General features: G+C 43.7%; 1 protein-coding gene across 3 annotated transcripts in view; it reads left to right on the top strand.

Moving 5' to 3' along the window:
• Positions 1–15,628, top strand: part of DPCD (deleted in primary ciliary dyskinesia homolog (mouse)) — an 84,352-nt gene that overhangs the window by 4,284 nt on the left and 64,440 nt on the right. For all 3 annotated transcript variants that reach the window (XM_033940295.1, XM_033940294.1, XM_033940297.1), the window contains exons 2-3: positions 35–115; positions 7,648–7,772. In XM_033940295.1, coding sequence (XP_033796186.1) covers positions 35–115; positions 7,648–7,772 — 206 coding nt within the window. The remainder of the gene's footprint in view (positions 1–34; positions 116–7,647; positions 7,773–15,628) is intronic.

The following is a 15,628-nucleotide window of genomic DNA, read 5'->3' as shown; positions in this document are numbered from 1 at the left end:
TTTCTGTCTCACAATTGTTTGTGCAACATTTTAGGAAGGAGGAAAGTGCATTACCTGTTTCTTGATGGGAAAGAAATGGCAGAAGAATATGACGTAAAAACCAGTGAGCTTCTAGGTAAGTGATGTCCTTCTTTGTGTTTCATTCCAACTGCAGTTTCTGACTTTGCCTTTCATCCTTCTGAGGCAGATAGAATGAATACAGCTGTAGTATTTATCCTATTCTTAGGACACTTAATACAGAATGTGCTAAATATGAACACAGTAATTTGTGGGCTAGGAATGAGAAGCTAGCTACATAAAATTTTTATATTGCATCGATGGTAAGGATTTAAATGGCTAGATCAAAGCTTTTGAATATTTACCCAAATTGAACTACTCGGGTGTAACCAAGTGAAGACATTACCCTCCCTTTTACAAAACCGTAGTGCGGTTTTTAGTGCCAGCTGTGGCGGTTACATTGGTGATCTGGGTGTGGAGCTACTTATGGAGTAGCCATCAGTGCGTTGGGCTTGGGAGAGTGGTGTTTATTTCCCTCTCTACATTAGGACTGCTTTGGTACATCCCACTAGTCTCTGGATTCATCTGCTGTTGATGACAAGGAAGGAAAAATTATGTCCTTACCTGATAATTTTCTTTCCTTTAGTTACAGCAGATGAATCCAGAGCCCCACCCTGCTGTGGTGTTTGTCGCTCTCAGGTGCGGTTTGGGCATGCTTTTTTGGCTGGAGTTGCACTCAGTTTTTTTAAGGTATCAGGTGTTTGTGTAGCACATGTGGGGGAAAGGAGTTTCATATTAGAGAATGACACGGTGAAAAAATTGGTCCCCGTCACCGCCCCGTCCCCGTCTCACCATCCCCGTCACCGCCCCGTCCCCGTCTCACCATCCCCGTCACCGCCCCGTCCCCGTCTCACCATCCTCTTCACCGCCCCGTCACCGCCACTGCCACCCCATTCACCGCCCCGTCACCGCCACTGCAATCCCATTCACTTTTCTTTATTTACGTATAAAGGAAACATTCTTTAAAACTTTAAAACTTAGTTAAATATTAGTTAATAACTATACAAAAACAAAACACGCAGAGAAAAAATTAATTAATATAAATTCCCTGACTTCCCTGCACTGTCCCCCCTTGAAGGTCTGTCCCCATCCTGAAAGCCTGATGCCCCCCCCCGACGTCCGATACATCCCTCCCCCCGAAGGACCGCCGACTCCCCAACAATATCGGGCCAGGAGGGAGCCCAAATCCTCCTGGCCACGGCGACCCCCTAACCCCACCCCGCACTACATTACGGGCAGGAGGGATCCCAGGCCCTCCTGCCCTCGACGCAAACCCCCCTCCCCCCAACGACCGCCCCCCCCCAGCACCTCCGACCGCCCCCCCAGCCGACCCGCGATCCCCCTGGCGACCCCCCACGACCCCCCCACCCCCCTTCCCCGTACCTTTGGTAGTTGGCCGGACAGACGGGAGCCAAACCCGCCTGTCCGGCAGGCAGCCAACGAAGGAATGAGGCCGGATTGGCCCATCCATCCTAAAGCTCCGCCTACTGGTGGGGCCTAAGGCGCGTGGGCCAATCAGAATAGGCCCTGGAGCCTTAGGTCCCACCTGGGGGCGCGGCCTGAGGCACATGGTCGGGTTGGGCCCATGTGCCTCAGGCCGCGCCCCCAGGTGGAACCTAAGGCTCCAGGGCCTATTCTGATTGGCCCACGCGCCTTAGGCCCCACCAGTAGGCGGAGCTTTAGGATGGATGGGCCAATCCGGCCTCATTCCTTCGTTGGCTGCCTGCCGGACAGGCGGGTTTGGCTCCCGTCTGTCCGTCCAACTACCAAAGGTACGGGGAAGGGGGGGGGGGGGGTCGTGGGGGTCGCCAGGGGGATTGCGGGTCGGCTGGGGGGGCGGTCGGAGGTTCTTGGGGGGGCGGTCGTTGGGGGGGAGGGGGGTTTGCGTCGAGGGCAGGAGGGCCTGGGATCCCTCCTGCCCGTAATGTAGTGCGGGGTGGGGTTAGGGGGTCGCCGTGGCCAGGAGGGTTTGGGCTCCCTTCTGGCCCGATATTGTCGGGAAGTCGGCGGTCCTTCGGGGTGGGGGTGCGAGTGGTCCTGCCGGGGGGGGGGGGATGTATCGGACGTCGGGGAGTCGGCCGGGCAAGAGGGCTTGGGCTCCCTCTTGCTCCGATCGCGGGTGCGGGTGGGAGCGCGTGCGAGCGGTCGTTCGGGGTGGGGGTGCGAGCGGTCCTGCTGGGGGGGTGAGTCGGGCGGGGTGGGAACTATGTTTTAAAACTTTTGTATACCATGCGTGAAAATACGGTAAATAGCGGTTCCTAGAAGGGGGTACATTGGCCCGCGGGGACAAACCTGTTCACCGTTTCCGCGGTCGGTGAATGGCCTTGTCCCCGTCACCGCAGCGACTGCTAGTTTTCTTCCCCGTTTTCGGCGGTGACCCGCGGCTTAAATGCGGTGGCCGCGGGTAAACCGTCACCGTGTCATTCTCTATTTCATATGTCTGTTTCATGTCTTTTATGTGCTTTATTTTGACTGCTCTGAGAAGACCTATACTGGTTGGCCAGGAGGCTGTGCATCCAATACAGCTGAGGAGAACTCAGTGCTCTCTATCTCCACCTGTTGGTTGATGGATGTAATCCCACTAGTCTCTGGATTCATCTGCTGTGACTAAAGGAAAGAAAATTATCAGGTAAGGACATAATTTTTCCTTCTGTTACATCCCTTCTGGATTCCATACGCTAGGTGTTCAATCCCAACCTGCAATCCAGGAGTTGCAGAAATCCACAACTTTTCTGAGCACATGCTCTATCCCCTTAACCTGAGCACTAGTAAACCTATCCAGTTACAATTTCTGTAAGCAATCCGTGCAGAAGTCTCTGGCAGTTGCTCTGCTTCTTTTTCTTATTTTTTTCGCCTAAAGTTCATTTCTTGGTGACTTCAGTGCCTTGAGGCCCCTTCCCGGTGGTTTGCTGTCGGAGAAAAGGATGTAGTTCTGTGGTGCCAGACTGAAGCTTCACAGAGAAACTCTGGTGGATCAGTGGAGCCAGCCTGCTGTGTGCTACCCTTCTTAGAATATTCGGGGTCCTTTCCCTTGGGAGTCTGCTTGCCAGTGACCTTGTCACAGGTTTCAAGCGCAAGTTGTATGCATCTGGAGTGAAACCCACCTGGGTTTCAAGGCACAGGCTGCCTTTCCTGCCCCTGACCGCATGGCAGAGGATCTGTAGGGGTTGATGATGTAGTCTGTGTGTGGCCGGCTGTCAGTCTGAAGATCTTCAACTCTGAGCATTTGGTGCTGTTTCTAAGGCAGAAAGTCCTTTTTCTTCACTCAGCTGCTTTTAAAATTGCTGACAGTCAAAGTTACTGCAGAACTGTGAGTACCTCCATTATGTTCTATGGGAACATCAGGGGTGGCTTGTGAAGAGCTTTATATTGCATTTTTCACAGTTTCTGAGGGTAGAGTTCAAGTCTCCCACCTCCCCAGACCTCAAATCGCTATTTTTTATTTTCGAGATTTTGTTATTTTTGCTGTTTTGGGCGCAAATTCGCTGGCAGCAGCCATCTTGGATTTTTATTGATCTTTTTTTCACTATTTCTGCCTCAAAACCCCTCAATTTGCCTAAAATCATTTGGGATGGGCTCCCTGGTCCCTAATCTGGTGGATATGTGTAGTGATTGCGCTGGATCAGCGACTGTGTACCGCATGCCATAGCATGCAGGGGGAGGGGGTGGGAACTTCGGATTTGGCTTCCTCCGCATGCTCAAGTGCTGGAGAGCCGACCTTGGTCCGTGACTTTGGTAAAAATTATTGCCCAGCGATCCTACTGGCATCTGGTGCAAAACGCCTGTGTTCCGAGTCTGGGGATTCTTGTGGTGGAATGCATGTCTCAATATTTCCCTGCCATGGTTGAGGGTGTGACTTTTCACCCAAATTTATTTGGCTTCTCTGGAAAGCATATTCTACGGACCCCACTCATTTGTCTCAGCTGGCGGGCGCGTCAGAGCCATCTCAGCCTGTTGAGCATGTGGCGGAGCTTCCTGTTCAGGAGCCCTCTCATCCTGTAGTGGTGGACCTCGATTGTATCAGTTGCCATTCAGATGTCATGCCCCTGCTGCCTCCTAACACTGCTTCTGTTTTGGATCTGGCTGATACCATTGCCTGGACTAGTCACCTTGGCCACCCTGAGAGTCCAGATTTGGGGGATGACCCTGCGGTATGTAGGCTTTTTAAGCATGGTTCTGTCTCTCTTCTCATTGCTGATGCTGTCAAAGAGCTCAAACTGGATCCTCCTCCTTCCACTTCTCAGGCTTCGGTCATGGACCACGTGCTATCTTTCTCTTTTCCATCCCATCTGTGGCTTCTTGGGCTGGTTCAAGTATAGTGGGTCTTTCCGGAGAGCTCTTTTCAGCCATCTAAAGCTATGTCGAGGCTTTATCCACTGGCTCCTAGTCTAAAGTGGATTCCGCTGTAGTGCAGGTTATCAGGCGCACAGCCCTCCCTAGTGAGGGGGGTGTAATGCTTAAGGATTCTCAGGATTGTAGAATGGACATTATTTTGAAAAAGCTCTTTGAAGTGGCATCTTTGGGTATCAAAGCAGCGGCGACTGCTTCCTTTAAGGCTCGAGCCTGTCATTCCAGATTGTGCGGTGCGTCCTCTGTGGACGTAACTCCTATCCTCCGCTGATACTGGATGGTGTGGATTATGTAGCAGACACCCTTATGATCTCATTCGAGTTCTTAGCAAAGTTTCTGCATATGCATTGTCTGTGCGCCGGACTCTTTGGATCTGTTATTGGGCTGGGGATGCCTCTTCCAAGGCCAATCTTAGTAGACTTCCTTTCAAGGGCCAGCTTCTCTTTGGACGACCTCATGACATGTGTGGCCGAGTTTCACCCTAAGTCTCTCCCTGTGAACAGGTCTCGACAGTGGGCAGGAATCGTAGTAATTTTTGTTCCTCCTGCAGGTTTTGCCAGGGCTTCACAGGATCTTCCTCTCAGAGATATTCCCAGAGCTATCACTCTCATTACAACAGTTCCAATTCCAGGTGGCCTCAGGCCTCTAGTTCCCAAGCAGCGACTGCATCTAAGAAGACCCAATGACGCCAGGAGTCAGTCAGAGCTTCCTCGCATTGGAAGTCGCCTTTCTCATTTTTATCAAGAGTGGACTGGTGTTTCATTGAATCAATGGGTGCTGAACATCATTCAGGAGGGCACAAGATAGACTTCTTTTGCCTGCCTCTGGATCTGTTTCTGGACTCTCTGGCGGGTCAGCTGGAAAAAGATGCCCAAGTCTGCGCTACTGTACAATGTCTCTTAGACATCGAAGCAATAGAACCTATTCCAGATCACAAATCGGGCTTAGGCAGATACTCCTTATACTTCATCATGCCAAAGAAATGCTTGGAAGACTGGAAGCCCATTCTGGATCTCAAGTCAGTCAACCGTTTTTTGCGGATTCCTCATTTCCGTATGGAAACAGCATTCATAGTCATAGCGGCTTTCTCCAGGAGAGTTTCTAGCGTCTTTGGATCTCTGCAGCGTCATCCTCTTCAGATGCCGCTCCCTTGGACAGAGCCAGCTCACAGCAGCCTGAGCTGGTGGCTTTAGGGCAGGGGTGTCCAACCTTTTGGCTTCCCTGGGCCGCAATGGCCAAAAAAAATGTTTCTGGGGCCGCACAGAGCCGGCAAGACAGTAAACACCCAGGAGCAGCAGAGGAAAACACTGCATCACCCTTGACTGGGGCTGCAAAAAATACTTCATGGGGCCGCATGCAGCCCTCGGGCCGCAGGTTGGACACCTCTGCTTTAGGGGGAGGCTCTCCTTTGGGGCAGGCTTCTTCGGATATCAGAATGGATGGTTCTCATGACAGATGCCAGCCTGTCGGGTTGGGGTGCTCACTGCTGGGACTGATCCATTCAGGGGCAGTGGACTCCATATCAGAAACATTGGTTGATCAATCATTTGGAACTCTGGGCAATTCGACTAGCGTTACTTGATCTCCAGCCCATTCTGGTAGGAAAAGCGGTGCAAGTCTTCTCCAACAATGCCACAGTGGTGGCATATATAAATCGTCAAGGGGCCATGAGAAGTGCTTCCTTGGGCCAGGAGGCTCGCATGCTATTTCGCTGGGCGGAAGCTCATCTTCTGTTGCTCTCAGCGGCCCATGTGGCCAGCATCGACAACATTCTGGCAGATTTCCTCAGCCGACAGATCTTGGAACCAGGAGAATGGTCTCTCTTGCAGAAGGCATTCAGTCTAATTGTTCAGTGCTGGGGTCCAACCCCAGTTGGACTTGATGGCTTCGGCAGAGAACTTTAAGGCCAGGCACTTTTTCAGTCGAAGAACACAGCGCAGAAGCCTAGGGCTAGACGCTTTGACAAAGAGGGAAGAAGGAAGGAAAGAGGTGCTTACAATCGGCACAGAACCTGACACCTCACCTCAGGGGAGGGAAGGATCACTCCCATCCCAGTTTGGCTCACCACACCACTGGACCACCAGGATATAAGGTAGACCTGAATGTAAACTAAGACCCTCATTTTGGGCCTTTTTTTTGGCTCAAAAATCTTGGTTTATATTTGAGTATATACAGTATGTGGTATAGGGAGAAGAGTTTGGGTTGGCTGAGGGCAAGGGATGTATGGGAGGGGAGATGAGCTAGGAAGGAATGGGTAGGGATGTACAGAAGAACTAAGAGAGAATATTGAAGAGGGGATGAGCTTAAGGAGGGAGCTGATGGGAGCATGATCTGAGAGAGAGGAGAAATGTGTTTGTATGTGTGGGGAAAAGTGATGTACTGCTTTAAGATTATAGCTTTTGGATTTTAGGTACCATAGTTTCATATGACAATCTGCAGAGCTCAAGAGAAATTGAAGACAGCTTTTTTTTTTTTTACTGCTGAAATTTGTAGCAAAAATTATGAATACCACTGTGTTAGAAGTAATCACTAACTGCATCTTGGAGCTCCCCTTGAATTTAGCGGATTGTCAAAATAAAAATCTCTGAAGGTTAGAAACCCTAGCTATTACTGAGCTCCCAAGTGAGATCTGCACCAAAAGCTTTAAAATTTTGCATTCTTGAATAAGAACTTTTCTTTACACAGAGACGGTGGTTATATTGCATTATCTTGACAAATATAGCAACATTATAAAATAGTGTATGCAGAATTCTTACTTTTTGTATTCGGATTTCTCCCAGAAATATAACATTAAATGTGAATATACAACACATTGCAATATGCGCATAGAGGTTAATATTATTTTTATGCCATCATAAATTGCATGGAGAAAAGCAATCAGTATGTTATACAGTAGAATACCACTTATCTGAAGAACCGTCATTCAGGAAAATTTGGATCCTCCCCACTCCCCACCTTGTGACCTATCAGAGCTGGTAGCCAATTCTCCCATGTAGTCCACAATCTCAGCTTTACCACATGTTCAAATAGTTGATTGAGTCTGAACCCCCTGGAGGGAGACATGCCATACTTGCAGGTTTGAGAAATGCCAGGCCCACTTGCCACACTACCAGGTGGGGTGGGGGCCTACTGTTTCCTTGAGTAGCCTGTGTCCCATTGATTGTGCACAGAAGTCTACTGTACATTAATATAATTCATCAAAGAAGATCCTATAGAATAAACTTTTTCTCTTGTTGTCAGTCAGAAAATGGAGACAAAAAAATGCCCTGGGAACATACGGACAGTGGCAGATTGAAGTGGGAGAGCATGCTCCATTGTCTTCTGGCATGCTAGAGTCAGACCACATAAAGGAAAGCAGTTGCAATGTAAGTAAAGTAGATCTAGTAGCAACTTCTGGTAGTGATGCTGATTAATTATATACCTGTAGAATTAATTAAGGCAGGAAGATATTGGGTAGTCAAGGAAGTATGGAGGATCTGTAATGAAATTTTGGAAATGGGCAAATGGCATTGATGTAAAGCCATCCTGGTGGTGCTGTAAAAGATGGGAGATTTGATGAGTGATGTGAACTAAAGAACAATGTTACTAGTCCCACAACTATGCAAAATAATTTGAACTTTCTGCAAGAGAGATTGAGAGATGCACTGGAAAGAAACCTGAGTGAGGAACAAGGAAGCTTTAGAAAAAGAAGTACTATTCAGCAGATATTGACTAATTGCTGGAGAAATCGTTAAGAGGTTTTTTGACTTGCTTAGAAATTCTATCTCAGCTTTCACCATCTTCAAGAAGGTGTTTAATTCAGTATGGCATGAAGCACTTTGGGGCTCACTGATAGGTACAGGAATGCCAGACAAACTGATCAGGGCAATATGAAATGTGTACAAAATATAAGAGATGTGTGTAAAGCCAAGAAGGGGGTTGAGTAAAAGGATAAGAGCAACAATAGGTAGTAGACAAGGAGATCTAGTGTCCCTGCTGTTAATTGTAACAGTTCTGAAGAAGGTCATGGAAAAAATGGAAGTACATGAGCATAGAGGTATGGTGATACAGGAAAGCACATTAAGGATTTGTGATTTGCATAAAGTGGAGGGCCACCTGCAAATGCAAGTGACAAAAATATATCGGGCTGGTAAAGAATCGGGATTTCATATCGACAGAGATAAGACAAAAGTGATAATGATGGGTAATGATGATAGGGTGCTTTGAGATGTTGGAATGTGTAGACCAATTTGTACACTTGGGAAGCTGCTAAACCACAGATAACAACTGCAGCAAGGAAATATGAAGGGGGATCGGAAAAGCAAGTCCAGTAGACTTTTCAGTTATTCAGCACCCATGGGGATTGGTAGATGCTGGAAAACTGTAGTTTCTGGTTGCTACTCTAAAAATAGTTTTGTCTCTCTCTTCCCCTCTTTATCATCCCCCCACCCCCACTTGTAGGTCCAGCATCTGTTCCTCCCTTCCCATCCTCCTTTCTGGTCTGGGTCACTTTCTATCTCCCCATCACCCCCCACTCCACAACGTATGGATTCAGCATCCATCCATCTCCCTTCTGCCCTTCACCCTGCTGGACCCTCCCCCCCCCCCCATGTCTGCTCTCCCTCCACGTGGATCTGGCCTCCTGGACCCCCCTCACCTGAAGTAGCAGCAGCAGCAGCCAGTAAGCAAGGCAGCACTGTAAAAAGTCTGTTTGTGGCCAGCCCCCACAGGATCTTTCCTCTGCCACGTCGGAAATGATAGGATGCACCTAGAAGGGACAGGCCCACCATTTTCTAAGAGGTGGACCTGGGTAGGCGTCCCTTCAGCCATACTTCATCAATAAGGTAGGTCGGGGGTGTCATTGGGGGCACAGAGGGAAGTTGTCAGGGGGGAGCAACAGTGGGCATCTCTCCTGCTATGGGGGATGGGGGTAGTAGTGTTCGATGCGGCGGGAGGGAGTGGGCATCTGTCCCACTGCAGAGTAGGGGGGGGTACTAGTAATGGCGATTTGTGCAATTCTGCAAGAGGGAGGGAGCATCTCTCCCAATGCCATGGGTGGGTGTCGGGAGGTTGTGCGACGGGGCGGGAGTGGGCATCCATTCCGCTACCAGGGAGGGTTATGTGTCCAGAGGTTGTGCAAGCGCTGTGGGAGAATTGGCATCTCTCCTGACAATCTTTTTTTTAAATATGTGGGAGTGTTCTGCGAATGTGACTCATCTCATTTGCATGCGGGGGGTCTTTTAAACCTAAAACATTACAATCAGCCCTAGAATTGATCTCAACAGGCTTTTTTCTCTCTCATTTTTCCCACCCTCCTGGCTTGTTCCTTTCCCATATCCTTTGTTTTTAATATGATGTATCTTTCTACCATTTTCCCTTTTGTGTCTAGTGGTATCTTTTTATTGTAAGTACCCCACTATATTTATACTTTTGTAAATAAAAGGTGTTTTTTTAATGTGAACCGCTTAGGATTTAATTGGTTAGTATATCAAATATAATAAACTTGAACTTGACCCACATTTTTGAAATCGTTACAATAGCGACCTTGGTAGCAGCCTGTCAGATTTTACTGTTAAGTTTTTTTCCCCCCCAATTCTTTATTCATTTTTACATATTTCAACAAGTGTGTCAGAAAAATCATGCAAACTTACAAATATACACTTGATCAACTTTCATATATCAATGAAAATATAACATATCAATCGACATCTATATTCTATAATATATTGAACTAGTCTTATAGCCCATTACATTAACGGGTGCTAGAATATATGTGTGCGTGTTTGTCTTTATTTCTTTTTCTCTCTCCTTAGCCGCTTTCTGTATTTGTCTTTCTTTTTTTTTTTTTTCCTTGGCTGTCCACCACCACCCCTTGCCTGCTCCCCCTGTCCATTCTCCCTTCCTTTTACCTCCCCTGTGTCCTTCACCACCCCATCACTGCTCACCTTATCCAGCAGCAGCCCTTCTCCCTTTGTTTTACCTCCCCCCTGTCCATCATCACCTCCTTTCTGCTCTCCCTGTCCAGCAGTAGGCCTCACTTCATTTTTCTGCCCCCCCTGTCCATCAGCACCTCTTCCCCTGTCCATCAACCCATTTTTCCTGCTCCCCCTGTCCAGCAGTACACCTCCCTTCCTTTTTCTGCCCCCCCTGTCCATCAGCACCTCTTCCCCTGTCCATCAACCCTTTTTTCCTGCTCCCCCTGTCCAGCAGTATGCCTCCCTTCCTTTTTCTGCCCTCCCTGTCCATCAGCACCTCTTCCCCTGTCCATCAACCCCTTTTTCCTGCTCCCCCTGTCCAGCAATATGCCTCCCTTCCTTTTTCTGCCCCTCCATTTCCCTGTGCTGCAACATTTCCCTCCCACCGCACTTCCCTGTGCAGCATTTTCCTCTCCCTCCCCCATACCTTCCTTCTTACCTCCATGCCCTACCATTCTCTCCCCCTCTGCTCCATTTCCTCCTTGAACTTCATTGGGCAGCAGCAGCAGCATTTACAATTAATTGCTGTTGCTGGCTTCAGGTCTTCCTCTCTGGTGGGTCCTGTCTTCATGAAAATATGAAGTAGACAGGACTTGCCAGAGAAGAAGGCCTGAAGCTGGCAACAGCAGCAAATTTTAAACACTGCTGCTGCCCGAAGAAGAGGAGGAGCGGTGGGGTTGGAAGAGGCGGAGCTGCGGCTCCCCGAGCTACGATTTCTGCCGTTGGCTCCTTCGGTCCCGGCTGTCTCTCTAAAGACGCAGCGGCGGCTCCTCTCAAGATCCCCGACTGCAGACTTCCGACACAGGTGGGGATCGCGTCCCGTTTCCTCCTACCTTCCTTCCGACGGCAAGAGCCGCCGCGGCCGACAGGCTTTGCGCTGCCGCGCACATGCGCACTCCTACCTGCGGGTCTCTACAGCTCACGGAAAATGGGCTCACGCAGGCTTAGGGTTTTATTATATTAGATATCATGAACTATTACTAGTATCTAAACAATTGTTATCAAATTAGAAAAACCCCCATCCCCTCACAAAAATTCCATCCTCACTACAACAAAAATATTTATTTATTTTTTTAATTCTTTATTCCTTTTTAATCGTTCAACAAGTGTACAAGAAAAAAGAATCATACATAGTCTCATAAACAACACTTGAAAAATCCTATTATTATTTCGGATCATGCGGGAGTATGGATAGAATTACAATTAGATCAATTGGAGAATGGTAGACCTCTTTGGAGATTTGATAATGCATTGCTTGTGGATGACAAATTTTTGGAAAATTTTAAAACACAAATTAATGATTTCTTTCAAATAAATTTAGTGGAGGATACATCTATTGAGAATGTTTGGGATGCATTTAAAGCAACTATGAGAGGTAATATTATATCATATTCAGCTTTTATTAGAAAACAGATTAAAATACAATATATAGAATTAGAAAAAGAAATAAAATTATTAGAAGCTAAATTGGTAAGTAAATGGGAATATGAAGTTTTGCAAGCTCTTTTGAAAGCAAAGGGTAAATATAATGAATTAACTTCAAAAATGATAAGAAGAGATTTGTTTTCCAAGAAAATAATGTATTATGGAAATTCTAATAAGGCGGGAAGATTATTGGCAAATTATCTTAAAGCAAAAAAAAGAAGAACTAATATAAATGGAATAAAAGATGATAATGGTATAATAACAAATCAAACAAATATAATTTTAAAACAATTTCTAAAATTTTATAAGGACCTGTACTCTTCCGAGCCTTATTTTGAGAGACAAAAAGATGGTAAAAATTTTTTAGATTCTATTATTGGACCTAAAATTCCTGAACATTTAAAAAGGAGTTTAGATGAACCTATATCATTAAAAGAATTAGAAACAGCATTGAGATCTCTTAGAGTTGGATCCGCTCCAGGTGGTGATGGATATACAGTAGAATTTTACAAAACATTTCAAAATGTCCTTACCCCATATTTACTAAAATTATATCAGACACAACTTATAAAAGGTGATATTAAAGGTACTATGGCTGAATCAATAATAATTGTTTTGCCTAAGCCAAATAAAGATCCTACTTTGGTTTCAAACTACAGACCTATATCTTTGATAAATGTGGATAATAAACTTTTGGCGAAAATTTTGGCTCTAAGATTAGCCAAAGCTCTCCCATATATTATAGACATGCATCAAACGGGTTTCGTTGCTAAAAGACATTCCTCTAATAACTCTAGATTATTATTTCATATGTTAAATTTATCAAAAAAAATGGATGAACCAACTTTTACAGTCTCATTGGATGCAGAAAAAGCGTTTGATAGGGTAGAATGGAATTTTATGTATCAGGCTTTAGAATGGTTTGGTATAGGTTCTGGATTTATACAAATGGTAAAAACTTTGTATAGCTTCCCGATTGCAAGATTAAATATTAATAATATGATATCTGATGGTTTTCAATTGCAGAGGGGAGTTAGACAGGGTTGTCCTCTATCTCCTTTGTTATTTGACATTGTATTAGAACCCTTATTGTTAGCAATACAGCAAAAGGAGGAGATACAGGGTATTCCATATTCAGATATGGAGTATAAAATTTCGGCTTATGCTGATGATATTTTGCTTTATTTGAGAAATCCAGAGTCTACCTTATCTTCTTTATTGGAATTAATTGATAAATTTGGCAAATTTTCAGGTTATAAAATTAATTGGAATAAATCTGAAATTATACCTTTAAATATTCATTGTGTAAAAGGACTATTTGACACTTTTCCATTCATATGGAAAGAAGAAGGATTTAAATATCTTGGCATTCAAGTTAAAAATACAATTGAAGATACTGTAAAAGAGAATGAAAAATTTGTATTAAAAAAAGTTACGGAGTTATGCGAGCAATGGAACCCATTACATATTTCTTGGTGGGGAAGAGTTCAAACTATTAAAATGATGATATTACCTGTAGTTTGTTACCAAATGAGTATGATACCTATTTATTTTCAGGGGTCCTTTTATAAAAAACTTAATAGCATTTTAACAAAATTTCTTTGGCTTGGTAAAACACCTAGAATAGCTTTAGTAACCTTGCAAAAATCAATTAAGGAGGGAGGGGTAAATTTTCCAAATTTCTATAGGTACCATCAAGCCTATATTTTACGTCAGGGTATGTATTGGATCCTCCCAGAACTTATAGATAATGCACCAGATTGGTTGTATTTGGAATGGCGCCTTATGTTTCCCCTAAATTTAGTTCACCTTCCAAGTATTAACATGCCTAGAAGATACAGAGAAAATAAAATTTTAATGGATACTTGGAAAACATTGAGATTTATAAGTAAATTAACACCTATCCCAATAAATAAATCAACTAATCAATCTTTATGGATAAACTCCAAGATCAAAATTGGCGGAGCTCAAATCCTTTGGAAGAACTGGATTATTGCAGGCATTAGATCTCTAGATGATGTTATTTCAGAAGGCAAACTGCTGGAATTTTCACAATTGCAACATAGATTTGGTCTTAATAAAACACAGGGGTTTTAAATGGTTGCAATTGAAGCAGGCCATTCAGGTTGGGTTCCCTGAATGGAAAACATTGAATAATCAATATAGTTTAAAGTTCTTATGTTTTCAAGCAGACTTCCTAGGACATCAAGCCGCATTGTGGTATAAATTAATATCTGGATATTTGAATAAAAAACCAAAAAATGGTCTAAGAGACATTTGGAGCATTGAGATTAAGCATCAAATTAATGCATCTCAATGGCCACTAATTTGGTCTTGGAGAATGAGATGTACAGTGTCAGCATCTATGAGACAAACTTGGTTCTTTTTATTACATAGAGCTTTTTGGACCCCTACACGTTTGCAAAAATTAGACAGTTCTAAGTCCAATAAATGCTGGCACTGTAATCTGGAACCAGGGACGTTAGACCACTTACTGTATCATTGTCCCTATATTAAAAGTTTTTGGAATTCAATTTGGCCACAAATTAATAAATTGATGGAAAATCATATATCAATATCATATGATACAATATTATTTGGAATGATGATGAGAAAAAAAAGTCAAATTTCACCAGAAAATAATAAGCTTTTATTAATTATGACAGGGGTTGCCATTCAACATATAACCAATAATTGGAAGAATTATAACAATCTAAATTATACATTTTGGTGGAATACAATATGTCATATATTTAAAATGGAAAGAACAATAGCAATACAAAGAGGGACATATACAAAATTTATAAAAATATGGGGGCCATTGACAAAATATTGTAATGAATAAATAGCAGAATTTTTCTTCTTCTTTTCTTCTTTTAAATATGATTTTTGTGACACACATAAAGGGGGGGTACTGAAAATAACTTTATACATAATATGTTATAATATATTATACAATATATAATGTATGAATATAAGTAATAGAAGGGTAGGGAGAGGGAGAAAAATATACTTAGAATATAATGTATTAGATATAAGTGATATTGTATATTTATCAATTGTATTTTATTATATTGTACACTTTATGTAAAATTTGAAAATAAAAAATAATATATAAAAAAAGAAAAAGAAAAATCCAAGTCAATTAACAATTGTAAATATATAAACCCCTACCCCTCCCTCCCAACATTATTTTTCTTTATTCATTTTTAACCTCTCCTCAAGTGTACAAGAATCATAAGAACAACTTAGTTAAACACTTGAAAAACTTATCATTATACTATATAAACATTAAAGGAATCCTTACCCTACCCTCCCTCCATCCCTATTAGTAATTTTATTTCATCACTTTATCAAAACAACCCCTCCCAACCTCCCTTCCTTAAATGGTGCATCTTCAAAAGAAAAATGGTATCTATTCATTACAAAACAATGTTAATGGCTCCCATATTTTAATAAAATTTTTATAATTTCCATTTTGTACCGCTATTGAACGTTCCATGTTATATAAATGACATAGCGAATTCCACCAAAAATTAAAGTTAAGTCTGCTATGATCTTTCCAATTATTAGTAATATGTTGAATGGCAACTCCTGTCATGATCAATAAAAGTTTGTTGTTATTCGCCGATATCTGACTCTTTTTCCTCATAGACATGCCAAATATCACTGTATCATAAGATAACGCTACAGGATTTTCTAACAAACAATTTATTTGATCCCAGATCGATTTCCAAAAGGCCAAGATATAAGGACAATAAAACAAAAGATGATCCAAAGTCCCTACATCAAGCATCTATTAGATAATGAACTATTCAACTTTTGTAATCTAACTGGGGTCC

This window comes from Geotrypetes seraphini, chromosome 4 (genome assembly GCF_902459505.1).
Source record: "Geotrypetes seraphini chromosome 4, aGeoSer1.1, whole genome shotgun sequence".
NCBI classification, from domain to species: domain Eukaryota; kingdom Metazoa; phylum Chordata; class Amphibia; order Gymnophiona; family Dermophiidae; genus Geotrypetes; species Geotrypetes seraphini.
The sequence above is the reverse complement of the archived record's forward strand: the minus strand, read 5'-3'. Positions and strand labels throughout refer to the sequence as shown.